Source organism: Varroa jacobsoni, unplaced genomic scaffold (genome assembly GCF_002532875.2).
Source record: "Varroa jacobsoni isolate VJ856 unplaced genomic scaffold, vjacob_1.0 scaffold_448, whole genome shotgun sequence".
Lineage (NCBI taxonomy): Eukaryota > Metazoa > Arthropoda > Arachnida > Mesostigmata > Varroidae > Varroa > Varroa jacobsoni.
The window spans coordinates 104,197-131,391 of NW_019213350.1; the positions used below are offsets into that span (position 1 = coordinate 104,197).

The 27,195-nt window shown below is 39.8% G+C and overlaps 1 protein-coding gene and 1 long non-coding RNA gene across 5 annotated transcripts in view; one reads left to right on the forward strand and one right to left on the reverse strand.

Annotated features, from left to right (window-relative positions):
* Positions 1–1,524: 1,524 nt before the first annotated feature.
* LOC111260509 (uncharacterized) lies at positions 1,525–7,187 on the reverse strand. Its single transcript, XR_002680374.2, has 3 exons — positions 7,098–7,187; positions 1,801–1,843; positions 1,525–1,661 (listed from the first exon to the last, which is right to left on the reverse strand). It is a non-coding gene; the product is annotated as an uncharacterized LOC111260509 (long non-coding RNA).
* A 622-nt stretch (positions 7,188–7,809) lies between these two features.
* The window catches only part of hlk (hulk), a 29,602-nt gene continuing 10,216 nt past the window's right edge, over positions 7,810–27,195 (forward strand). For 2 of the 4 annotated variants that reach the window (XM_022833326.2, XM_022833328.2), the window contains exons 1-21: positions 7,810–8,034; positions 14,275–14,434; positions 14,562–14,728; positions 14,964–15,293; positions 15,463–15,651; positions 15,783–15,914; positions 16,131–16,313; positions 17,148–17,255; positions 17,718–17,849; positions 17,993–18,099; positions 20,023–20,233; positions 20,459–20,785; positions 20,908–21,225; positions 21,435–21,620; positions 24,392–24,532; positions 24,655–24,860; positions 25,073–25,190; positions 25,372–25,554; positions 25,779–25,910; positions 26,300–26,482; positions 26,715–26,855. In XM_022833326.2, the coding sequence (XP_022689061.1) occupies positions 7,824–8,034; positions 14,275–14,434; positions 14,562–14,728; positions 14,964–15,293; positions 15,463–15,651; positions 15,783–15,914; positions 16,131–16,313; positions 17,148–17,255; positions 17,718–17,849; positions 17,993–18,099; positions 20,023–20,233; positions 20,459–20,785; positions 20,908–21,225; positions 21,435–21,620; positions 24,392–24,532; positions 24,655–24,860; positions 25,073–25,190; positions 25,372–25,554; positions 25,779–25,910; positions 26,300–26,482; positions 26,715–26,855 (3,865 nt within the window). In that variant the 5' untranslated portion in view covers positions 7,810–7,823. The remainder of the gene's footprint in view (positions 8,035–14,274; positions 14,435–14,561; positions 14,729–14,963; positions 15,294–15,462; positions 15,652–15,782; positions 15,915–16,130; positions 16,314–17,147; positions 17,256–17,717; positions 17,850–17,992; positions 18,100–20,022; positions 20,234–20,458; positions 20,786–20,907; positions 21,226–21,434; positions 21,621–24,391; positions 24,533–24,654; positions 24,861–25,072; positions 25,191–25,371; positions 25,555–25,778; positions 25,911–26,299; positions 26,483–26,714; positions 26,856–27,195) is intronic. The other 2 variants (XM_022833329.2, XM_022833330.2) reach the window with 1 other exon arrangement.

The following is a 27,195-nucleotide window of genomic DNA, read 5'->3' on the forward strand; positions in this document are numbered from 1 at the left end:
CAAACAAGAAACCCGAAAAGGCGGCCGAACCAATTCTTATAATTCGAGGTGATCTTTTTGTAGCATCGTTCTGCATTTTCAAAAAACCGTTCAGGAAACTTGTGTGTTCGACCCGTTAGCTAATAATTTCAAAATCAACTTTCCAATCCGAAGACGCCGGGAAGAATACCGTTTACGGTATCCTGGTCCCGATGTGGAGACTGATATGAAGTACAGGCTTGACTGAACTATACCTCCATCTATTAAGCGCCTAGAAAGTTCTTATGACAATAAGTAAATGAGGTGATCAGGGTAACTTTAAAATACATTTTCAGAAGTTTTCAAGGCACACTTGCTTCAAGCATGATGCAAAGAGGTTTCGCAGCGATAAACGATAGTTAAATGTAATAATACACACATTTCAGCATAATAATTTGAACGTAGGCTGTCAAAAGTAATGTAACACAACACAGTTTAAACACAATAGACTTAAGTTTTACATGCTTCGTATACTGTGCTATAGGTTAACTTTCTAAGTATTTCATGCATTTAGGAATGAACGAATATTTCCGTTCAAAAATAGCTGTTTATAACCGATCGAACGTCTTCCTTAATACAGCTATTCATTTTGATCTCACTGTTTGCCAAGAGGCCATTTGACCCTGTGTGCATAAGCATATGATAAAATCAACCGGTGCGATTCCAACCAGATTTGATGTTAACCGAGGATGCCAGAAAATCAAAGTTACGTCTGTTTCACACAAGTGTTTTCCTCCTAAAGACTCACCCATATAGACTTAAGGTAGCCAGAGTACCTTAAGTGCTTACAGGTTATCACAATGCGGGAGCCTTAAATGTCTTAAACCTGGTCACACGAGTGTCAGCAGGGATTAAATTATTCAGAAAGTGGCTCGTGAAAGGATAAGCTGGGTAGAATAAAAATATTGCTAGACTGATCTTCCCTTCTGATGTCTTTGCTGGTGTCCTAGCAACGCTCCATATCTTGAGCTGCCCATCGGCCAACATCGAATGAAGTTGTCTGAATTCAGCCAGTCTTCAGCCAATGCTAGGTACACCTGCACGCGTCAATGGCGCGTCGAATCTATCGAATAGACTGACCGCACGTAGATCATACATAAATTGGGTAGAACATAAATTCGTATAAGCATAAACTCAAAATAGCCTCAGAATTTAGCTTAACAATAAACAAACAAGTTTGTCCAGTCTGAGAAAAATACAGCTCACGTTGAGTGTACGATGATGTCGGGTCCAAGTAAACTGACAGCTAGTACCCGGCTTGTGTAAGGTAGAGAAACAAAATACTGATTAAAATTAACAAAAAAAAATGTTAAGGCTAGGTCGATTTGAGGACTTCTTTTCTCGCATAGCTTAAGTCGGGCAATTAAAAACGAATTCAAGGGAATACCATCGTAGTACGAGTGGGAGAACGAGCTAAGAGTGAGAAGAACTTGAAATCGTACATACGTGGATTATATTTTTACGGATTATACGGATTGTGCCGGTGATTATGTGCGATCCAGCAAGTCGGATGAACGATTAATCTCTAGTTATTACCTCTTAACTTAGTCGTTTTAGAAAAAAATGCTGTTTGTAGAGACCACCGACCACAAGTGGCATTATAGATTTAAGGTCGATCCTGCATGCTGTTGTCATTATGTTACCTGGAAGTAAGCAAAGCAAGGGCCGGAATAGATTTGCTTTAGCTAGTCATGAATAAGTATTTTGTAAAAAGCAGACAAAGTTTACGCTATTTTGTCTCGTTAGCAAGACACCGCGTAGAGGTAGGTCCTTAATGCTGACCTGGAAAGGTAATTCGGAGGACTTGTTTGCGTAGAGAGAATAGCTGAAAATGGCAAAAAAAAAAGATATATAATTAGAGAAATATGAACAAGCTCCTCTCTACAATTAACGAATGGTTCGTACATTTTCCGGCTGGGATATGTCCAGCCTAAGTCTAACTTTAGTTTGTTTGTTCGTTCGTTTCAGATTATTGCGTCAGAAACGGCAGTTTGCTGTTATCCCACAAAATGCACACGTCGCCCTAAATATGACCAGAGTGTTTCGTGTATTAATATTTACTATTTTTTTTTTACCGCAAGTTAGGATGTTACAGATAAATGTTATAATCTGGCCGTAGTAATCCATGTCGATAATTATAACGATAAGTAAATTGTTCGTTGGTATCTTATTTTCTATTGACGCTTAAGAGAATTTTTCTCCGGCTCAAGCTTCTTTTTCTTGTCGATTAAATTCGTACTATTTGAGATCTTTTTTTTGAAATTAAAGGTATCACAGAGCTGTTTGCTAAATTTTTTAGGGCTCGATACGCATCACTGATTCGATTGCAACTCTGTATACATACGGTATTTAATAAGCGACATCTGGAAATGGTAAGTACAAAATCGGACTGCTTGCGAACAGATTGCAGAGGGTACCATCTATATGGTAGGATTTTTATGATCAATATATGCTGAAGGTCACACAATTTGCCCTATGTTATTATTAGTAAACGTTGTTTGAAAGATGCTTGATCATGGTCCAGTCAGTCGGCCACCTGCGTTCAAAATGACCGCCAGTAATAAAATGGCGTCAAAATCAGAGGCAATCCTTGTTGATGCTATGTTCTAGCTAATTTCAATACATATGTTTAATTGGTGAAAATATTTTTTCAACAGCTTTTACTGTCTATAAGAATTGTTAGAGTGCAATCTAAAAATATATTCAGTAACTGGCGCACTTGTCCAGCCGTGTACAGTCCTGAATACCCGGATCGGCATTGGCCACTTTTTTGTGTCGCTAAAAGCTGTTTTTTTTCTTTCTAAATATATTTCGTTTGAATATTATGATGCTAATTACTAAATATTTAGGGGCGTATTCCTTACTACTTAACAAATACTTTGTAGTAACCGATAGGACTAATTGGCCACAATTCGAAGCGTTCATGGAAACGGGGTTCATCCTTTGGAACTAACACAAATTAATAGTATATTTTGATAATTTAGTTGATAATAACAATTTTGTCATTAAACGCTCTTAACATATAATTTATAAGCGGACTAAATTTTTAGCTTTAGATTAATTATTAATGTTCTTTTTTTTATTTATATTTAAAGCGAAATATTTCAAAGGGTCGGAATTTTGGCCATTTCATTTGTCGACGAAATGGGTCATTTCCCTTGGACGGAAATATTCATTTTCGGCGCATTCCAGGCAAATTATTAAACAATTAAGTATACATTCAGGAAGTATCAGTCATTGTTTTTAACCCCAAATCTGTTGCTTTATTTTAATGTAGCTATAATAGTCACAATATTTGATCTGAACTCTCTACTCCTTGATCATTTTGCCGCCTTGGATTCGAAAACCTACGCCTATTTGCCATCCATTCTATTACAAACATGATCAACTTATGGTTGAATACTTCACTGAATTACTACTATACTGCAAAATGCCTCAAAGTTCAATCTAAAACAAATCATTGTTAGCTTCAATGGCAGGTTTTAATGTACCTTGTAGAAGATTAACTAACAATAGACTAATGCCAATCAGGCGAAGGTTTTTTTCACACGTAACTGAATGCGGTTACATATATATGTATGTATGTATGGCTGATGACTCCGACTTCTTCACTGATTCTCCAGTCTTTCTTTCCGCTAACTCAAATGTCTGTCATTCATATATTAGCAGAAACATAACCAGCGTTCGGCGCTACACAAGAAGCCGTAGCATTAGACGTCAGAATCTGTGAAACAAATCAAATTTCTGACGGCACAATTTGAGGACACCACCGGAGAAAAAATAGCCGCATTGGAAATGTTCCCCCGGAAAATTGAGGTGGTGATATCGCTCAGAATACACTTAGAGAGAAATTATAATTTCTCACTAAGGTACAGAGAAATTCACAGAACAGCACAACCTAAATGATCTTGACAAAACAGGTCGAGCTAATGATTATGAACCCACTGGCAAGATCAGTTTGTCCTGATAGTTTTCCGCACACCGTAAAGATACGTACTATTATGCATAATAGGTACAACTTTTCTAACTTCGAGTTATCTTTCTTCATCGACAGGCACCGCACACAGGTCCAGCAGCAGCAGCTGGCACTTCGTAAAGCGATTACAGTGCCATAGCATTTTCGACGTCTGCTGGCAGCCATAAATCCCGTGAAAGTATCAACCAAAAAATCCTCTGCGCAGTACTAGCTTCTTAGGTGTTTTTCTTAGTTCGTTAGATGTAAATTCATTGGTAAGGGAGCGCTATTTCATCCAAGTCGGCTCACAGCCATTCGTGGAATACACAACACAAATATCATAGAGTCTACTAAAAATTTCCTGTAGTATTCTTAAGATCTCGGCGACGTCATATATTGTTCTATAGCTGCGCTTCTTCTCCTTCACGGCCATGGAACCTCCAAAAATTAAGCCGATGTCTCCTCGTCGTCGTCGTCGTCGTCGTCAGCCTCCTCAAAAGAGCATTCGTTCTTCCAGTTTTTCCCCTGTCGATTCTCTAAAGAACTACCGAATCGTATTACGAACTAGATTCCTGTCTACGTCTAACAGGTTCTACGAATATCTGGGTAGGTCTTACAAAAATCCGTCTGTATTATGCGAAGCTACTGGGATTTTTCCTATGAAGAGCTGAAGACCTGGCATCAGAAGAGCGCAGCAATGAACCGTGCTGATGCCTAAAAAGCCGCTCGTCCAAGCGCGATTAAAGGAAGCATAAATTAGAAAAAATGGTGTTTGATGCACCAACAGGTGAAAATAAACACGGCTAGCGTACCCTAATCAGTCATCTAGAATGGCCGTGTACAAGTATTTACTTGCCAGTCTTTATTTCCATGATTATCTTTTTCATATTGTACCTGAGATTGGTCAATAATTGGTATCGTCTTAATGAGATTGGCTATATATTGTAAGATGCAACAGCAGTACATTGCGGAGGTGTAGGTAATAAAGCTAATACGTGCCTACAAATTAAGCCTTGTTAATATATGTATGCCTTCGATAGTAAAGAACTGTTGAGTTACGAGGCAGCAGAAAAAAGTTACGCTTTTGTGAAACAGCTGATAGTGAGATATTGACATCAATCGGCATAGAAATAGTTTAAGTTCCCAAACGAAAAAGGTTATCTCTGGAAATGGTAGCATAGGGAAGCCTATATATAGTTTTAACGTCAATGCCTCGAATTCGATGGGGTAAGTTAAAAAGAAACCTTCAAGATTCTACCTCGTAGAATGATTCGCCGCGACCTAGGTCGAATACACTGTTACCTATTTATTTTACATTGCTCTGTTTTTAAATATTTTAGATACTCTTTGTTGTTCCCGAGTCTTTAAGGTTGCTTTAAAGACACAATAGTTCCTTAGGTAAACGTTTATTGGAAACATTTTACTAACACTCATTTCGCCATTATTCAAAATCAATAGATAAACAGTGATGAGAATAATGCATCCTATGACCATGTGTAAATAAATGTACTTGATATTTTGAAACGTGTTCATAGACACGCCCATGGTATACAATTATCTAATAAAGCGGTATCAAATATTTACATTAAGTTTTGTAATATGTTATCGCTTTGGTAATAGTTCATATATTTATGGCTATTTAAATTTTTTAAAATTAATTTTACTTAATTTTTTTAAAAAAATATAGCTATTTTTTGAGCCTAACTGTTTACTTGAAGGCAAGCAGGCTTTGAAAGACGACGCGACTAGATTGAAACCTTTAATTTGCTGTACGAATCATAATGCTACCCAGAAACAAGGTGCCCCTGAAAAAGGGTACCTCAAAGAGAGTCCTGGAAAAGGCTGAAAATGCTGTGTCACCTTACACCTGTATTTACACTTCTATCAGTACCACCAGCGCATTTGAAGCTTAATATAATAATTTCTCGAGAAATCATCTTTTAAAAGAAAATGATTTCTTAGAAAGTTTAATTCCCTTTTTTTTTTGAATTTTCGTAGTTAATCAGAAAATGGCTCTCAATAATTCCCGGCAATTACTGCCTGATTGAAAAAAATGAGGGGTCACTAAGTTTAGCCTCCAGCCTCGTCAGCGATATAGACGACACAACACTGATAAATAAAGAAGTCAATTTACGATTTTCTGTTATGAACTGCACAGTGCTAGACACAACGTTATGTCTCTGTGCGATACTATAAAAAGTTATGGAGGTTGTGGTCTGTAAACACGGTCAGCTTCCACTCCAGGCGTGAAAGTCGGCTTCTACCAGAAGACTATTCTTTTTCTTTTTGTTGAGTTTTTTTCATCGTTTATATCAGCAGTCAACAAGCATCAGGCACTGCCGGCTTCACAGTAGCCAAGAGCACTAATTTTAGCAGCCGATTGGCACAAGACCAGCGTAAACTTGAAGGACAGCAAGATCAGTTCAGATCACATTAAATGATCACATCATCATCAGTATCATCATATACCACGATGTCTACTAGCTTGAAATGTTCGTCCTGTTGATATGGCCTGTATCGTACTTAATTTATGTTTGCTTATAATGTATGTTTACGTGTAATGTTCGATCTTTGGCTGACAACGTGCATGCCCGTGTTTCCAGGTCTATTCAATCGTCCATTGTGAAACAAACTAGGGAAAAGCTATAGCACCAATTCGTATATGTCGTATACTATAACGTTGTCAACCTGCGTCAATCTGCGATGGGGCCCGTGGCACTGCGCTTACCCCACTCAGGTCGAGCAAAACGCACGAAAGGCGTTCATTGAAGCATCGTCGTTTCGACGACAGCAACAACAACAACACAACTCCCACGCAACCTTGACAATGAATCGCGCGTCCTGTCGATCGCCTAATACGGACTACATTCTATGACTTCAGCATAGTGAAGTTTCGCAAACATTTTCGCATCTCGCTGGCTTTGTTCATCAAAAAAAAAGTGATTGTACAATATCATTATAATTAATACTGTAGTTGTGTGTAGCTGGCTTCACTAATTGACTGTTAGGCCCGGCGGCATATTCCCTTGCTCGTGCCACTGCCGCCACGGTTTTCTCAACTGTTTCTGTTTGCTACGACCGCTGTAGAAACAGACGGGTGACGATATGGGTTTGGTTCACGTACCGTCGTCGTCGTTGTCTAAGCTTCGCGCGCATCTCTTGCGTCGTCAGCCCCTGCAGTTTGTATTTAGTCGACGAAAACTGCCATACCATGTAGGCTAGTCGATGGATGTGTGCGTGTAGCTTCCTACGTAATGTCACAGTTGTTGATCTGGAGCTTCTTACTCTCTGTTACAGATATATCACGTACTCCCTTGCCGATTATGTGAATGTATGTTAGCCTGCAGCTAGGTAAGACTAGCCGCTTGATCTACGGCTCTTGCTGTTGAGCGCTGAAGGCTTTGTTGCCGTATGGCGCTCTGATCGCAAGCCAGCTTCACAAATGGTTCTTGTTGATGCTTTGATAGTGAGCATCGGTGCGCTCTCTACGACTGCAACCTTCTTCTTACCAAGTGCTTGCCTTTCCGCTCTTCTCGCTGAACCCGGAACCGCGCATCGGTTCACATGGGACGGCCTTCGGCCTATTTCATTCGTAGCTTAGCTGTTTTCCTTGAGCTGCCTTAACTGTTTACGTAGGACTAGCTGTTCTAGTGGAAACAGTTAGCCCCTCTGCTTGTTTTGCTTGCTGACTCTCTGATTCAGATTGGTAGTGCTGTGACCGGTACGAATCAGCGAACAAGTAAATAAGTTGTTTCGTTAGCGTGAAGAATTTTTAATTCGAGTGCGTGATTTTGGAGTGAGGGAAGAGTGTGTGTCCGCTGCCGTGCGAGCCTCGGTTGGGTGACCGACCATGATGAGGCCGCTCGGTAATATCGCAACCACTGGGATATTTTGGGTCGGTGTCCTAAATATCCTTGTTTGCCTTAACGAACGCGCAGAGGCGCGCCTAAAAAAGGAGGAATTGACTCCTCTCGGTGACGATGGTGAAGTTATACCTGAAGTGAATGGGAAGAAACTTGAATCGCTGCTTGAAACCGAGGAGTACCTGGCTGTCTTCTTTTGTAAGTACCAATATGGCCACAACGATAAAAGGCCAGTTCAATATAACTATGGGAAAATCGATGAGCAGGCAATCTGAGAAACGTGCGTGTTCCTCCCTGAAAGATCAACACTCACTTGTAGGAAGCTTGTTGAATTGGGAATTGAAGCAATTTACCAAGTCATGTTCAGTATTACTTAAGTGGAGCGTGTGCGGGCCGGCTAGTTAGTACCGAATTACTGCCACTATCTGTGCACTTGAGGACCTCAAGTGCAAGCGCGGTAAGCGTCGAGCACAAGTGGTCCAATGATTTCTTAAGTGATCCTTTTACTGTCAACCAAAAGATACCAATGCACCATTCAAATGGATATGTCAGGATTTACACAAGTAACTTTTTGAGCGACGACTTGCTTGGAGGTTTTCACGGCTTTGCTATACAAAATGTCCATAGCCAAGCTTCAACAGAGGATTTTATCGCTTTAGATAAAACGAAACAAAACATGATCGATATGTTTAGGACTTAATTCTTGGGTTTTTCCGCAAATACGTCCGCATTGTGACCAATGGAAAACAGCTAAACGTTGAGGACGGTAGATATTTTGCTGGCATTGCAAACGAATAGTTCAGCCTACGCCAGCGAAAGCATGGCTTAAGGACCCTAAGCTCTCAGTCATTGAGGACTAACAGAGCCCGAACTAGCTGCCCCTCCCTTATGTGATGGGACCAAAGACCCATTAAATAACAGTAACAACATCGTTCGAAAACGACAGATCTCTTTACGAGACATCGCCAAACAATACTTTGTTGATTCGATATATCTCCTCGGTCGTATACATGCTGATGATTTCATGTTGAGTTCCTAAGTGGTCATGAATTTATTGGTTGGTCATTGGTCCGACGTTTAAAATCAGTTCGATATCGTCTTTTTGATTTTATCCACTAATATTAAAAACTAATTCATATGAAAAAATTGATACATCTTAATAAACTGCAGGTTTATTGCCGGATAGGCACCAGTCAGCTAGTGCACGATGAATGAGTGCAGGATTCTACTTACGAATATTTCCTCCGGTGCCTATGTATGTACATCACGTAGAGAATATTCCAACTTCGGATTAGATGTTTTTTCAGATATTAGTGAGGTAACAACAACCCTCCTAAAAATCGCAGAGAATGCTTTTTATTAAAGGAGCGAGAACGCATACTAGAGAGTAACCTTTTTGCTCTGGATTGTTGACTAAACGCATAATAGAAATACGTTTTAAATTACTTTTGGCTTCTTCGAGATCATCACTGATGTTGCAGCGAGACGCCTTCCTGATTAGGAGGGTATTATTATTAAGGTACGTACACAATACACGGGGTGTTCCGTCACGTGCTTGGCTGATGACTGTACGACATTTACTGTATATTATCTTTTTTACGGCGGATCTGGTCTATGGCGAGCCCTTCTGGGGTATTATTAGCGAGCATCTGTAAACTTAGACATTTTTCCCAAGGTCTTCGGGCTGTGTGGTATACAATACAGGGTAATGATAGTTCACACACGTTTGTCTACAAATATCATTCTGCTATCGTTACTAATTTTATGCATCGCATATGAGAACATATAAACGAATTTCAAGCTTGAAACGTATGAAATAACAGGTCGCCGAGAAACAGTGAGAGATCTATAGAAATTCGTTTAATAGTATTGATTCGCACGTATAGATATGAAAAAATGCGCACTAAGGATACTGTTGGTTCACTTGTTGGAAAATGACCAGGTTACCAGGGGTTGGCTCTAAATACGCTAAGCCCAACCTAAGCCTGATGTGCAAGAAGCCCTCTGTCTATTACGAGTCCTGGCTGAAAGAGGCAGCAAATTCAGTTTGTCATAGCGATCCCGTGTCATAACGTGTCAAGAGTGCAAACTCTTCACAATGCGTCGAATTACACTGTAGATAATTACTATGTACTTTGCAATGAGCGAGCTGAGTATCAAAGCGATGCTTTTTATAGTCGATCTGTGAATAGCGTCGGTGGTTACGGAGCAGATATATAATATTCGAAGTTATTTAAGGCTCTACTTGGTTGTACCTAGATGTTTCCCTTTGTTCTTGCACGCGAAAGCAATTTAATCATCATATACTAGTGAAAATGGCCAACACTCATGATGGAATCAAATCACATTTTAATAAGCGTTACATCGTATTAATGAACTCAATTAATTGTGTTTCTAACGCGCAATATCACAAGAGTAGCAATGTACGCTTGGCGCAAAGGGTGCCAGCAAGATCATATATGAAACCATTTAATATTTGAGACGATCAGCGTAAGTTTGTTTATGTTATCTGCGTGCAGTTATTGCGCAGAAGGTATTGTTCGGTCCAAACGCAGACGTCAAGCGTGTATGATTGATTGCTTCTTTCCAAGCATCACTGCTTTTCCAGATCTTGAAGCTTTGCAGAATCTTGTTCCTATACTGTGGCGGAAAAAAGATCGGGCCTAAGTTTTTTGCGCCAAATCTTCCACTAAGCACAAACGGTAGTCACGTAGAGACATTTGTATCGAACGTGGTGCGATAACCAGTGCAAACAAGTTTACGTTAAAGTAACAATCGTTTGTGCGAAAAGGCTTCAGAACTCTGAACTGTAACAGTCCAGCGGGCAGCATTGCATGCGGCATGAACACATACACGTGCATGCATTCGTAAATGGCAGAGCTCTAAAGCGCCTTGAAAACTTTTCTTGGCTCAAGAGGCGATCGGTTGTGGGTCGATAATTCTATTTCAGATTATACGTTTTGCCCCTGTTCCTTGTTCTTAGACTACTGTTGCCCTGATGGCGGCGGGCAGTTCAGCATCTGTGTTTGCTTGTGTCTGACCAAAATGCAGCCTTCAGGCTGTGGGTTCCTCAACAGAAAGCTAACAATGCTATTGATGCAAAGGCAGATATTCCGTCTACCTCACTACAGACACTGTAGCACCTAGATCGAGTATTCGTCGAAATGTCGACGCCGACTGTGGGTCAGAGAGTGCGTTCTGAGGAAGGTACTATGACAGTCGAATCGTTTTACTACGACTAAAATGTCGACAAAGTGAAATAACAAAATTATGTCATTTAGTCAAAACACATAAAACCATGACGGCCGGTATTAGCAGAGCCACCCATTTTCAGCTCTATCCTACATATCAGAGCCGACGAAGAGGCTGAAGTCAGTGAGGCTGCACCATTATGCTGCTGTCGGCCCCCATTCCACTTGACGATGGTGAAAAGTTGTTGCTTTAAAGCTTACGTCGTTCCAAAAAGCAAGGAAAATCACACGTTGCTGATGCATTGCTCTAATATAAGATTTGGCAGAAGTCAATAGTTCAACAAGCACCGATATTCAGTTCTGTACTTATTGACGATTGACAGATAACTTCACTGTGGAACTGGGTTTAATACCTCAGCTAGTAAAAAAAAGAAGTTCTCCCTGTTATGCCTCTGAGTAGCAATACGAGTAGACAGAATACTGTTTTACTATTACTCTGGTCAGAAACCGCATAAATCCTAAACAAAACTGGCAGACCGAGGTAAAACTTAATTAGGATCGAAACGCTAGATTCGATTCCCGTACAAAGTTATTTCGCTGAATCGATAACTGCGAAAAGAACGGAAGCAATTGAAATTATAGTTTTGTCATTACACGTTTTCAGCCTGTAACTATGAAGTCACTCGGTCTACTGGTGCAAGACACAGGAGCCACAGAAAGGAATATTATATTATATATTATTTCGTCAGTTCCCTCTTCGACCAAACCGGTGTCCTGGTATTACGATTAGTACCTTTAGGCTTAGGGTTAGGATATATAAAAAACCGTAGAGCAAAAGTCGACTTCTAAGGAAAAATAAGTTTACTGTTTCAGTGTAATTCTGTGCAGTGAATTACCGGTACGTAGAAAATAAGTGGGCGGTTCTCCAATACTTCGAACTCTATTCCGGTGTGAAAACAGTATTTATTCAATGTTCAGTATAGTTGTGCTTTGAGGAGGCAATTTGTTTTCCAGCGAGGTGCTCTTATTTCCAATTTTCAGCGGCAAAAATGGGCTATCATGCTAAAAGTGCTCAGCGAGGAAGACATTCTACCCATGACAAACGTGTGAGGATGGTCATACATTGCTAGCACACCTAAAGGCATTAACGAAAAAGGAGGTCAGTTGCTTGGGGACGGTTCTTTAAGCACACGATTTTACGATCTCATCGTCGCACTCTCCAGTGCGACGGTGAGATCATAAAACTAGAACACAGAAGACATCATATGGTGACGAAGCACTGAATAATGGTATTAATAGATGCCATGCATATTCTACAACGTAAAACAAACATGTTTCGCGTGCGGCAGCTATGAGTGTGAGAACATTAGCAGACAGACGTTGAAATCGATTTTGTGACTTGGACGACGCTGATTACCACATATTTATGGTGTTTGGCAACCTTTATTATTACGCTGCTGCTTCTTCAGTTAAGGCCTCTAAGCAAGTGTCGCCTCTTCAATCTCGAAAATTCGATTGAATCGGTACCCTGGGGATTGCGTCTCGTAAACTCAGAATCGCAGCCTGCATTCGTTGCGTGGGTGCAAGGGGTAGGTTGGCCAGGTGGGAAAGGGACCTTGAGCGAAGGGAAGGGGAGTGAGTTGACAACGCGGAAGTTCATGGCGGGTCCTATGACGACTTTAGCCCGTTGAAGGTGAAGCTTAAATTCGTAGCGAATATGTATTTCGGGGTTGTTTTTCTGCAACATCGAGACAGGCATTTCACTGTGATTATTTGATGAAAAAAAAAAGTATACGTTTAGTTTTGAATACGACGTCAAGCAAATTTTTAAAGCACCAGTATGTTTCGGAGGTAAATAGTAAAAATAAATGCCATATCGTACTTGCACTCGGTGAGTGTCATACGTATGTTGAAAACTTGTTAGACAGTGTTAGTAAACAGGTAATTTCTGCTACACCCCTTCTAGGTGCGTCTCGAACGTATATAACATTTCCTAAATATTTGAAACTTTGTTTGATTGTCCAAAAATTATGATTGTTTCTGTTGTAGATTAATGCAGTGTAAGGAAGTAATATTCAATTTTCTTATAATATAACTAACTCGATTAGCCGTTTTGCTTAAACAAAGTGGCCAGTAAAACTCAGCGGGCCCGTGAGAGCTTCGTTCTGTCATGGTTGATGCACAACTCTTAAAGGACTTGTGTGTGTGTTCTCTTGTGTGTGTTATAAATTATTTTTAGGACTAGAATTTTTTTGCCACGCGGTGGTCTGAACCTCGATATTAAAAAAAATAAACATTAAGGAAGAGCATGTGTGTGTGTGAAAAAGAACGTACAGTTTATTCTGATCGGTCGATATTTATATTAATGACACCTAGCGCCATGGGGGTCGGCTGGGACGTTGCCGTCCCAGATGTTCCTGTTCCTTAACTGCGCGGCGGGCGGCCTTGCAGTTAGGGAAGAGTACCATCTGACCTTGGCGTACCGGAAGGCCGAAAAAAAGCTAGCAAAAGGCCATGAATTTAGAAGCTTATTTTCAACAAACAACAGCAGGTATATATAGCAGAGGAAGAATGAAATTTTTCCTAATTTAAAGTTTGTCACTTAATGTTGCCAGTCGTTGTACGTTAGAACTGCGTTCATATTCATTAGAATTCATTGATATTGACGTAGCTTTTCTGTTTCAGCCTTTAGCATTGTTTAAAGATGAATAATTTGTATCTATATATATATATATATATATATATATATATATATATAGATATATATTTTTATTTATTTATTTATATATATATATATAGATATACATATATTTTTTTTTTAAGCAATACTTATATGGTATTTCTTAAAAAAAGACTAACTTGTGCAATCATAATAAAGATGTTAAATTTATTATATTTTCTATCAAGTGATGAGTCTCTCTTACTACGAGAAGCAGATTAAACTTTTTAACATGTTTTCCAATAACTACCTCTTAAACGAACGCATGTTCCATAATAAATAACTCGATACTTTTAGTAAATCTAAGCTAGATATTTCGGGTTTTACGTTTGGTACCACTGTTAGGCATACCATCAAACAGGTGAATAGCAAACAAAGTCTGACAACGCTCTGATTCGATCCCAGACCACCAGAACCCCCTCATGTCCTCCCTCCATCACTGGGACAACTTTATTACAATGATTTGTTGAATGGACGATATGGATATTTGTATTAAAAGCATCTATGCGATTTTCTTTTCTCCAAAAGACACGAAAATTTGCAAGACATGCGAATCCATTTTAGCGGAGCTGGAACATATAAATGATGATGCAGAACGATTTGGAGTCCGTTTTGTTAAGAATGGAGAGCGCGCCGTGGCCAAGAAGCTGCTCGGAATTACGCAGTTCCCTGCACTCGCCTACTATAGGTAAGAGAATATTAATAAAGAACCTGCTTCTTATATTATTTTGAGACTTTCCACTTTACTGCAGACAGTCGTGTATCCATTCATAGTTGTCTATGTGCTATTGTTTGTCAACAATCTCTCACGTTAGGAACCAAGAACCACAGCTCTTTAGCGGTGACCTGATGGACGAGACGGCTGTATTAGAATGGTTAACTAACCTCGAGGCGATGGAACTAGCAGATAAAATTGAGGAAGTAAATGGAAAAATTCTCGAGACCCTGATCAAGGAAAAAGATTACCTCGCTGTCCTCTTTTGTAAGTTATAACTAACTTAACACTTTGGAGTTGTATGATCGAAACCGCAACTATCAGCAACTTTTCAAGATATATTTGCATATATATATATATATATATATATACATACATACAACGCGCAATTTCAACAACGGGATTCGCATCCGTAACAACGAGCGGCTAGGTACGTGTGAGATCATAATGAATCTGGCTGTAAAAAGTACACTTAATCATTCGTTTTTTTCTTTGTTCACAGACAAAGATAAGCACAAGGAGTCTGAGCTAGTCCTTGTTGAGCTGGAAAACATTGACGACGAAGCAGATCAATTAGGCATTGGTTTTGTTAAGACTTCGGAAAAGGAGCTGTTTGATAAGTACGGTCTAGATAATATCCCGGCGCTTGCTTACTACCGCAAGACAATTCCACTGTTGTACGAGGGCGATCTGAACAACGAAGAAGAAGTACTTAAATGGCTAGAAGAATTTAAGAACGTCGACGATGAAGATGACGATGTGATTGAGGACATGTCCGCCGATGGACTTGAAAGTCTCATCGATAAGACAGATATCATTGCTGTCTTTGTTTGTGAGTCTTCCATTTACTTACTGATTGTTACTTCGGCGATTTATCTACTAATCAGCTAGTATCGTAACGTACATAGGGTACGACGATTTATAAGATGGGACATTTTGCATGCTTTATATCTGATATAGACGTGTGAACTGAGTACGCTATTTGATTATTATTATTACAGATGATTCGAACGATGCAGCCCAAAAACAGATCCTGGATGAGTTGGAGACCATTGATGACGATCTTGACCAGCATGGAATCCCCTTCGTGAAGACCGACGACATAGAATTCGTTAAAAAATACGGCTTTAAATCCGCTGATCTACCGCTACTCATCTATTTTGAAAATGGAATTCCGCAGTTCTATAAAGGTAGTAGAAAATTTAGCTTCACTCCCTTCTGTCATGTAGGACAAAACAAGCTGCGAACCATTATACGATTGGAGTGATTGTGTAGGATAAATTTCAGTTCAGAACAGGGTATAAGTCAGCCTGCTTTACAGATGACATGCAGAACGAGGAGCGAATTATGAACTGGCTTGTAGAGCAAAAGATGGAGGATGAAATCGAAGAAGTTTCGGAGGATGTCCTTCAGGAGCTCATCGAAAGCTCAGATTACCTTGCCGTGCTGATTTGTAAGTTGATCAGGATTTCTTTTCTACGCAATAACATTACCTCTTGAAACTTGATTATCTAACATCACGTAGCAGAAATATGGGATCGAGGCCCCACTCGCCTGCTGAGATCCGTTGCAGGTGTGTGCATATCTGAAGTTTCGCATAGTTTGACTTCGAAGAAACACGTTACCGATGGCGACACTTAGTATAGTGATTTTGCTGATTGGCCTTCAGACGACGCTGGCGATGAAAAGAGCGAAGACGTGCTAGCAGAGCTTGAAAGCATCGATGACGAATGTGATCAGCATGATATTCCATTCGTGAAGGTTGACGATCCCGATGTAGTCAAACAGTTTGGCGTAGACGTAGTCCCAGCACTGCTTTACTTTGAAGCGGGCATTCCCAATTACTATCCAGGTAAGACACATGCTTAGGTTATTACTAGTAGTCAAAAATTATGGACGATATGGATATATATATATATGTTTATATATATATATATATGTTTATATATATATATATATATATATATATGTTTATATATATATATATATATATGTTTAAGACCGGTACAAAAGTGTAAGCCTAATAGGTTAAACTTATTCTTTCATGTGTGATTAAGATAGACTGGGGGAGCGGAAATGTATAGTAAGTAATTAGGTCTCATTCATAAAATGGCGGCGCAATATGCAACGAGGTTCGGGAACATACAATATGGGCGTTGCATGTGTCAGGAAATTTCTTTCGGCGTTTACTTAAAATTGATATTTGTCTCATTTGATTTGTTTTCGCCTATGAATATAGGTTCTAAATTCCTGGAATGAGATTCCTTCAGCTGATTCTAGTGCCATACGCACACAGTCCAGAACTTAGTTTTATCATGAAGAAATGATGTAGTCACAATTTCATTGAGCATAATAGTCAATCATTATATGAGATAAAACAGTTGTAATAGATCACGCGTATAACGAACCTAAACTAATTTTAACATTCTGTCTAGGGATCACTATAGCATCATTTTGTGACTAGAACACTTGAAAGTATTCATAATTACTAAATTTTGAATAATTAAGGAACTTCGAGACGTTTTTCAACTTAGATACCGTTTCTCGGCTAAAATCATTCAGTATTTTGTTGTGGCAGGGAATTAATCTACCATCTCCTAAGAACTGATATTTCATGAAGGCAGATATTCACTTGATTATCTTTCAAGAGTCTATAGAACGTTTTGTAATCTGGTTTCTATTGCAGGTGAGTTGAGTAACGCTATCGCGGTACTTGAGTGGCTCAAGACCGTTCAAAATTCGGATGAACTTGAGCAGTATCGTATCTATCAGGTCACTTCTCATAAGAAAAAAGGTACCGCGCTTCAGTCGGCCAAGAGCTCAAGCGAAATCCTGCCGTGGACTAACAACCACTTCTTCAGTTCAGAACGGCTTTCACGCTGATAGCCATTCTGAGTTTTTGCTATTTTTTTTTTCAGTTTTCAATTTGTTTTGTGCTGTTTCATTAACAAAGGGGCATGTTAGTTCATTGGAATGGTGGTTCTAAACTTTGCGATGAAAACATATACTGTTCTATATAGTGCCGCATGTTGATGCATCTAACGATATCCCAGATAGTTATCAATTAGAGAAATGTGACTTTTTGGGCCGCATCGCGGTATAAAGTAACGGCAGGTTTTTGCAAGCCAGAGTGTGATGAAACATGTTGATCTATATATCTATCCGTTTCGACGTTCTGTCATTTGTTCCCGAGGAATTTACATTCTGTAGATAAGCTAGAAAAACCAGTGCATGTTTGGTTTATGGACTATTTCAGGTAGCCTTCTCAAGGAGCAGGAAGTCTTAAATTGGCTTATACGTCAAAAGGAATCGGATGAGATAGAAGATGTCACACCAGAAATACTGGAGGCACTTATTCAGCGCTCTGATTACTTAGCTGTGCTGTTCTGTAAGTACTCCTAGCGACGTAGTTCTGGCGACTTCCGGAAGATTCGTACTAACTTTTGACAGATAACGCTTTACCTAAAGACGGACAATCACCCGAATTGTTCTACATGAAAGCTTTCGAATACATAATTTTGGATGTTTTAGATGATCGCGATGACCCGAAGTCTCAGAATATCCTGAAAGAACTGGAAAACATTGATGATGAGGCGGACGAACACGATTTGCCATTCATCAAAATCGACGATGACCAGGCAAGGATCCCTAGGCGACTGAAGTCCCATTAGATTTGCTATAATTGTAACACGCTGTTTTTCTCAATAACGGGGGCACAATATATATGTCACAGATCAATGACGAACGTTGTGGTTCATTTGTCGAAAAATTCTTGACTATAGTGCACCCCGCGGTGGGTTTTGCTTTTATTAAGAAAGTGTTCAAGACGTTTTCTCGTCATCTAAACATATCCGTTGAAGCACCAATTCGTCTACGTCAAGATCTACGTCATTCGTTTTGATATTGCAACAGCGGGCAACTTTTCGAGTGAGCTTCTTCTGGGATTATGGCATTATGCCTTGTAAACCGTATTCTACATTAGTGAAACGTATATTCGACAAGAAAAAGCCTGTTGTTTATACACTTTAGTACATTATTACATTATACAAGAACAATTTAGAATCTTGCAGAACCAACGCGGTTATTAGCCAGCTAGCTTTTTAGCAATTTAGGTTAAATAGGCGTCGCACATCAGAGGAGTGGCGCTAAAATCTTTTATAACATTTGATTTACTTTGTATAACTTTTGAGCTAACGCAATAGTTGGAAACGGTATTTCGATGCTCGAAATATAATACGGCCCAGTTTGCCACAGATAAGTGGAGATCGAGAGAAAGGTTGAAAGATCATTCCGAGAATTTTATTGATACCTAGTAAACAACCGTTTTTGTTTTCTTATTGACCACTGCGTACACTTCTGTGTCGTCACCGTAAACTCTAGTATAGACATTCTTAGACATGTTTCAATGAGTTAGTATATAATATGTACATGATAGGGGCAAGACCTGTTCTAACCAGGCACCCTGACGTGACGTAGGAATAAAGAGAAGAACCGTTATTTACTCGTACGCGATTATACTTCCTAGAAGCTTGCATGCGACTGCGGTAATGGAGGAATCGTTGTCGCGCGTGTAGACTGGCTGACGACAGAGATCCGAAAGAAATTGGCAACTATGCCTTTTTCAAGTGGACGCCGAAAAATAAGAAACAGAGGTTTGCAGGTTGCACTTCTGCACTTTTTAAAGACGAAGGCCTATGTTTTGCTGAGCGTCAGACTCCGTTTTTTGTCAGGTGGCGCTCCACATCAACTGGCGAAATATCATTAATCTTATATAATTTATTTGAAACATTAATTAACAGTAAAAGTCTAGCTGGACGCTAACAAATTTCGGCACGTGATGGATATATAGCAGCAAAAAAATCATGCAGAATCTGCGCTTTTTTAGCATTATCGTTGGAGGCATCGCTAAACATACCTATGAATTGCAGATGAGTTGGGACTTTGAAGAACGGGGCTATTTTCAGTAGCCCCCCTTCTGGCCAGCTTTGCAAGCGTGACTCCTACTTAGTCATTGTGTTCTTTAAGCTGACAGCTAATACGCTTAATGTGAGCGTCAATTTTTCCCTGACCATTGCAGACTTCTCCTACTCTGAGTGAAGAATTCTTGTATTAATGTGATGTACAAAACGTGCTCGTGCGTTGGGTTTACACGACAGCGAATGTAGAAAATGCGACTTCAGTCGGTGATCAGTAGACTATGGATCATCCGATCGTAATCCTTCTTTTTTCGGCTCCAGGAACGGTCACGGCAGATGTCGACGATCGAAGTTGCAATTATTATTAGGACCATTGCATGATCAGTAGCGAACAGGGCTTGACAGATTATCGCATTGTCTCTAGAATCATTATTGGCAAGAGCAACGTCGAGAACACTGCAACCTCTTATCGCGTCGGTAAAAAACTATTTTAATGCTGTTTTACTGCAGATATTTAGGAACACCTTTTCTTTTGACAAGCTATTCTTGTTGGCTTTATTATTGATGATCTGGGAAAGACAGCTTTTATGTACTTCACTCAAATACCTATAAAGAATAAAACACTAATAAACACTTTCATTCTAGGTTGCCAGAGATTACGGAATCGAAGATGAATTACCTTGCCTTGTGTATTTCGAGAATGAGATCCCATCGATTTACCACGGAGACCTTGCTAATGAAGATCAGGTCCTTGATTGGCTCATTGAGCAAATCAACTCGGATTCTATTGAAGAAGTCACAGACAAAATCCTTGAAAACCTTGTTGACAGAAATCAGCATGTTGCAGTCGTGTTTTGTAAGTATATCAGCATTGTACTCTATTGGTCAAAAGAGCTCGGTTGAAGAAAAAAGCACGTGGAAAACTGCATGTGAGGATTTTCTGACGTATACACAGAATTGGAGCCCCATTTTTCCGTAACCCTTGGCATGATACGTGAACAGAGTGGTTGATGCATATACTGACTAAAGAAAAGGTATCAAATATGGTTTTAGATAAATCTGGATGATTTCGTTTGTGCAGATGAAATGAAGAATAAAAAAATGGACAGAAAAACGGAGAAAGTGATTAAGGAGCTGGAAGAAATTGACGATGAAGCTGATGAACAATTTGTCCTGTTCCTAAAGACCCACGATCCGAACGCCGCGAAGAAGTATGGTATTGAACAATTTCCAACGCTCGTTTTCTTCGACCGCGAAATTCCGAATATTTACCAGGGAGATTTACTTAAAGAAGATGAAGTTTTAGCATGGCTTGTTAGACAGAAGACTAGCGAGGAAATCGAAGAAATCACCGAGGAAATGTTGAAGGATCTAGTTGAAGACAACCCAAAAATCGTTGTTCTATTCTGTAAGTTTTTTTATTTTTTATATCCATTTTATTAAACTTACTAGTGTATAAGGCATGCATTTCGCCTACCCCCCCCCGCCCCCAAAAAAAAACTATCAGACAAGTTTGTGGTATTTTTGCAGTTGACAAGGACGTCGACACATCCAAGGACGTTCTCGACGATTTGGAAAACATTGACGACGATCTTGACAAGTTAGGCATTCCATTCGTCAAGATTGATGATGACTCAATTGCCAAAGACTTTGGCATTCTTGACGAGCTACCAGCCCTAGTTTATTTTGAGGAAGAAATACCTAGTGTTTACGAGGGCGATCTCCATAATGAAGATAAGGCACTGAAATGGATTATTAAGCAGGCTCAGGAGGACACAATTGAGGAAGTCACTGAGGAAATGCTCAGTTTGTTAGTAAAAGAAAGAGAATATGTTCTCGTATTTTATGGTATGTAATTAACTTTGACTTAAGCAAATTGGTAAAATCTAATTCTATGGTAGTATACTTCGTCATTATACAACTGCTGTGAAGCTGAAAACTTCCCTAGAGGAAATAGGTTACAAAAGAGGATTCGGTTAGGCTATAATAATACCAGTAGAGGCTAAACTTTGCCCTATACCGTTGTGTCTAACGAACGCCCTCAATTTGGTACGTAGCTCCCGATAACTGCAAGGAATGCCCGTCAATTCTGTCTGAGCTGGAGAAAATCGACGATGAATCGGACGATCACGGTGTCGTGTTCGTAACGACTGATGACACAAAATTCGCGAGAAAAACGGCTGGTGTCACGAAACTTCCAGCGATCGTGCTATTCAGAAACGGCCAGCCTATGGTATATAAGGGTGAGTTTAATAAAGGGACAATAGTGTAAACATGCCATTAACTATTTTCAGTAGGCAGCATCGCGGCACGATTTCCTTTTCAATGAGACAAATTCATTTTTAAAAGGCTTACTAAAAGGGTTCCATTTTTTAGTTCCATAGTTGATTGGATCTTCGTAATATGACGTTGTGTCTTCTGTGGGATCCATATCTATAATTCGTCCAGTTTAACTAACTAGCCATTTTGTTGAAAAACCTAGCACACAACATACATTGTAGAAAAGGATTCATTTGAGAGAAAAACCCAAATAACTGTCAAACAAATTCCGGGGTACGTATGCACTTCAGATTAAATTTAGTTCATCTTTTCTGTAGACCTGGCAAGACTAGTTATCTGACTGCAAACTGCACAGGATCAGTCAACCCATATAATGGAAATAAGTTAATTTTTACCTTTAATATGGAATAGAAATGTAATTTCGACTCGGAGACTCGTGCAGGACTTAGAGGTTACTAGAGTGTATTTAAACTTAGCAGCTATGGATGTCCGCATAGGTAAAAACGAAGGCACCCATTAAAAAGGTGCGTAGAAAAAAATTTTATTCCAATGTTAGCGACGAAAAATATATATGTGTGTATATATATATATTACGTTTTTTAGATATTTCCTGCTTCTGAGTGAGTTGTTCCGTAATTCTACGGCCTTTTGCGATACTATATACATATATATATATATATATATATGTTTATTTATTCCTGAGTTTTGTAAGTTAAAATTTGGTCCACATTAATATTACTGCTTTCTTTTTGTTTCCGATTAACGCAGTTCGACTACTGATCAGTGACTAATCTGCATGTTTGTGTAGCCTCTGCTAATGAACCCTTTTAACCCTGAGCACCGTCTGCCGGGTCGGTTGTTCTTGTAGGCTGTACATACGCCGCGTGCCAGGTGCTTCAATGGCTCGGTGTGACTGTCGGCTTCCGCCTTGCGTCGTCGGAACTCGGCGACGAACTTCGGGCCTCTTGCCAAAGAGCGCGATGTCCCGCACCCGAAGGCACTCCACTTGAGAACCTGAACAAGGACGGCAAAATTAACTATGAAAAACAGCATCAGGACTTAGTTAAGTTCTCAGCATGTGATGATAAAGCCGTTCGAAAAAAGCCCGTCATCGTCTCCTCGTCGTTTTGCAACGTTCTTATGTTGTCCTACGAAAATACGCTTAAGACAAATGCGGACGAAGCGGCAGAAAATGGTGCGGAGTCCAATAGAAAATCTAGCACTTCCGATGACTTGAAACTAGGACGCAACAGACACGACGAAATATCAGTGCGACCCTATAAAAAAAGCTGCAATACTTCACCAGTTAATCCGCTCTGCAAGAAAAAGCAGAAGCTTGGAGTGCGATTGATTCGAGGCTCTCGCAAAAATCCGTTAAGGGAGAGTGAGTGTATACCGAAAGGGAAAACAGCAAAAGTTCGGTGGCGTGGCGTATGTCTCGACGGATCGAGCTGCATCGCCGACTGAACTGATCGAAACTAGATAGGAAACTCTAATCGAATAAATATATGTCTATCTGGCTCGCCTTATCTTCTGTGTCCTACTGCACTGCTATTTAATCTGTTATTGCTACCAAAATTACAACCGCTAGAACTACTACTGCTTAACGAATGGAGCATCACTCTCGGATGTTTCCAGCTATCCAACAGCTGTTCAACCTGCGCCCAGCCTGGCGCAGGACGTCCTTCTCTTTACGCTTTCTGCCTGCTTCTCGACAGTCACACCGATACTACAGCGGTTTCGCTTACCATTCAGCTTTCTTCGTATTATATTGCTGAGATCTATGCTTATCACACTGACTGCTACGTGAGTGTACAAATCACTAGTAATTTAGAATATCTGACGAATTTAGATCAACTAAATACACATGATCCGGCCTAAGCACGATAGCAAACGATGCCATCAAAAGTGTGTACATGTTTTGACATTTTCAAGTACCCAACCCTCAACGGCTAAAATTATCCTGCTTCTAGCAGACTGCCAGATGTTAACAGCCTTATTCAATAACACCAGAGATTTTCCAAGACTCATTTAATGCACGTTTATGTTATGTTTTCTACGTAATAAGGGAAGCGATTATATTATAAAGACCCGAATTCCGATTTGTTGTTAGTAATAACAAACTGCTTAGCGTAACTCCGCTGTTTGCCGCTAAGTACTGAGGTGCCAATGCAAAGGCTCGATCAGAGCAGGTTGGGTCTCAACAGCGGAACACGTAACTGAGAACCTGCTGAGCACCAAACAATACTTTTGACCTTTTGGCTAGGAGTGAATTTCAGCCAGAGTTGTTTACACGTACTCTAAATCTAGGACAAAGGTCAGGTTAATATTTGGTCCCGTTTTATTCAGTCAAGGACGGACTACGTGTAACTGCGGTGTCATATAAGCAGCAGTTACACATGTGCCATCTTGGAACTTGCAAATGGCTGGGAAAGATTTAATCTTGTTTCACACATTTAATTGAAAGGTCATTGCCATATCTTAACGTCAATCTCTATATATATATATATGTGTAGAATCGAACAATGAGCCTATTCACTCCTTGCAAACGAGGGTCGCCTTTGTTGAGACAAAATTGGCTTTTTTACTAATTATCAGCATAACGACTCTATTTCATAATGACAATAATACTAATCTCTTTAATTTAATGCATTTCTCGTTCAACATACAGGTGCTCTATAACCCTTTCACTGCATGGCCTTAATGCTAATGATGATGGCAATTTCGTTTAAAGGTGACATGGAAGATGAAGACGAGCTGCTCAGGTGGCTGACAAGTGAGGATACCTTGGACATCCCCGACACCATCGAGCAGATCAACCAAAAGATGCTCTCAAAACTTATTGAAAACAATGATTTCGTTGCTGTATTGTTCAGTAAGTATGTCCGAGTGGGAATTATCTTTACTCGCATAGCTTTTATGCATTGTCATGTCTGAGCGGACTACGGTTGGCTGATGGATCAATAGTAATTATAACAATGTTTGGCAATATCACAGCAAAGGACAAATGTTCACAGTGCGAAAAAGTCCTGGCTGAGCTAGAAACCATCGATGATGAGGCGGAAGCCATGGATGTTGACTTTGTTCGCGTAAACGACGTCAAGGTAGCGAGGGCCTACGACATCGAAAGCTTTCCCGCTGTTATATTCTTTAGGAAGAAGTTTCCCCAGTACTACGTCGGAGATCTAATGGACGAGGATGCCGTAAGTCAGCTGTAATAGCACAGTTAAAGTGGTTAAAGTACAATAGAAACAGTCGATAACAGAGCTCTATTATTCTAGCCTAATTTTGTCCTGAAATAGGATAACGGTGTTTTCTAGCTTACCTGTTCTATGATGACTGCGCAAACAGATATTTCCCTTATAATATTGCAATGGGCTTAAAATATGAAAATGTTTAAATGAGTATGCTGCAGGTACTTTCGTGGATTACTCAGCAAAAAGAGCGCGCATCTGTGGATGAAATAGAAGATGTCGATAGGCCCATGCTTGAGATGCTGCTTGACCAAATGGAGGCTGTCACCGTTGTGTTTTGTCAGTATAATCAGCTTCTCTCCACTGCAACGAGTTTCGCGCACGTGCATGCATACACAAGGGTTTAAAAAACGAATTTCTCAAGATAGTTGTTAAATGCTGGCTCGGTTGAAATACACTAGTAGTACTGTAAGTCGCCTATTACCAAAATTAAGTTTGTTGTATCCCGACTGACTGACAGACACTGCGGACTGCCAGACCTGTGACAAGATTCTCGAGGAACTGGAAAACATCGATGATGATACAGATAAATACGGAATCTACTTTGTCAAAACGGACGACATGGAGTATGCCAAAGAATTAGGCGTAACGGAGGTGCCTTCTTTGGTCTACTTCGAAAACCATTCACCCAGCATCTACTTCGGTTTGTGATCAATGCAGTGTACTTCTGCCATTTAAGAGAACCCTAGAAGTACTATGAAACATAACTGAGTGGTCGACTAGAATAAAGTTCATGAAGCGCAATGAACAAATTAATTAGTTATAAACAAGATTGTTTATTTCTCTTAGCACTCTAGTTAAAAACAAATAGATAGATCGGCGCAGACGCCTTACAGAAAGCTCGTTGTTTCTCTCGATGTTTCCCAGGTGACCTTACCAACGAGGATGCAGTACTCGACTGGTTGATCAAGCAGCGAACTGAGGACACGATCGAAAATATTAATCGCGATATGCTTAATCGGATGATCGAAGAGACCGATTACCTTGCCGTATTTTTCTGTAAGCAAGCTTCGCTTTGAAGCGCTATTTATTCTTTAGCTTACGAGTCCAATTATCATTAATATAAATCTTATATATGAATAGTCTTATCTGAAAACGCGGAACAAAAAAGCATATTTGACAATATTAAGTACGGCGTGTCTTATTAAGCTCCTATAGCCCTCTATATAGTAGACCATCTACGAGGTGCCACCTCGCAGCTTAATGAAACGTATCGAATTGTATTTGTCAGGCTAATGACCTTCTTCCCAGATCTGGACATTCTTCTTTGTTTTTTATGACATATATTTATTGTTTTTGACGAATCATCCGATCATGACCTGAACCCCTAGTAATGAATTGACCTTCTATTTACGATGAGTTCTATTGGTTGCATTTGATGATTTCAGACAAAGCCCGTGATGAAGAAAGCCAAGAGATCTTAAAAGCGCTTGAAAATATCGATGACGACTGCGCTGATTATGAAGTCCATCTCGTTGCGATGGTAGACCATCTAATGGCCAAAAAGTACGGCATCCGAGACCCACCAGGGCTTGCCTATTTTCGTCATGGCAAGCACATAAAGTTTACCGGTATGCAAAGGGTGCTTTCGGTGCAGCCGTATGTGCGATGAGTTTGCAAGCAGCTTCGAGTTCGGAATGACTTCTTTTGTACTACGCAAATTAATCAATTTATGTGGATTCGTTTGATATGCGTAATAAACATCCAGAGAACTTTTATATATTTGAAAAAATCTCCCACAAAAAAACAAACCTGTTTCGCTAAAGTCTACCTTATGAGATAAATTTAATATAAACATTTCAGGTGATCTGTATGATCCAGAAGAAGTGTTGGAATGGTTGACAAATCCCGAAAATATGGAGATGGACGATGCGATTGAGCGCGTTAATAAGCGAATGTTTGAAAGGATGCTGGGCAAGGTCGAATCGCTGGCGGTCTTTTTCTGTAAGTCGAAACGTTTATACGAAGTCGACCTTGCTACTTAATTGATATATGAACCTATTACGTGGAAAGTTCCGCTTGGAATCTTGGAAAATATAATATGGAAAATAGACTATCTACTTACACCTACATTCTAAACTGTGTAAACATGTAGACCCCATGGTCTCTACCAAAAGACGTTTTTGACTCTGAAAAATAGGTGCTAAATATGTTACATATATTCATGACGATTGATCAGATATGGCCCAAAGCCATCATTGATCTATACCTTAGTCGACTGAGACATGTCGAACTATAAGGGCGTTGCTACGTTCTGTGTAGGCGGTAAGATGCATGGTCATCG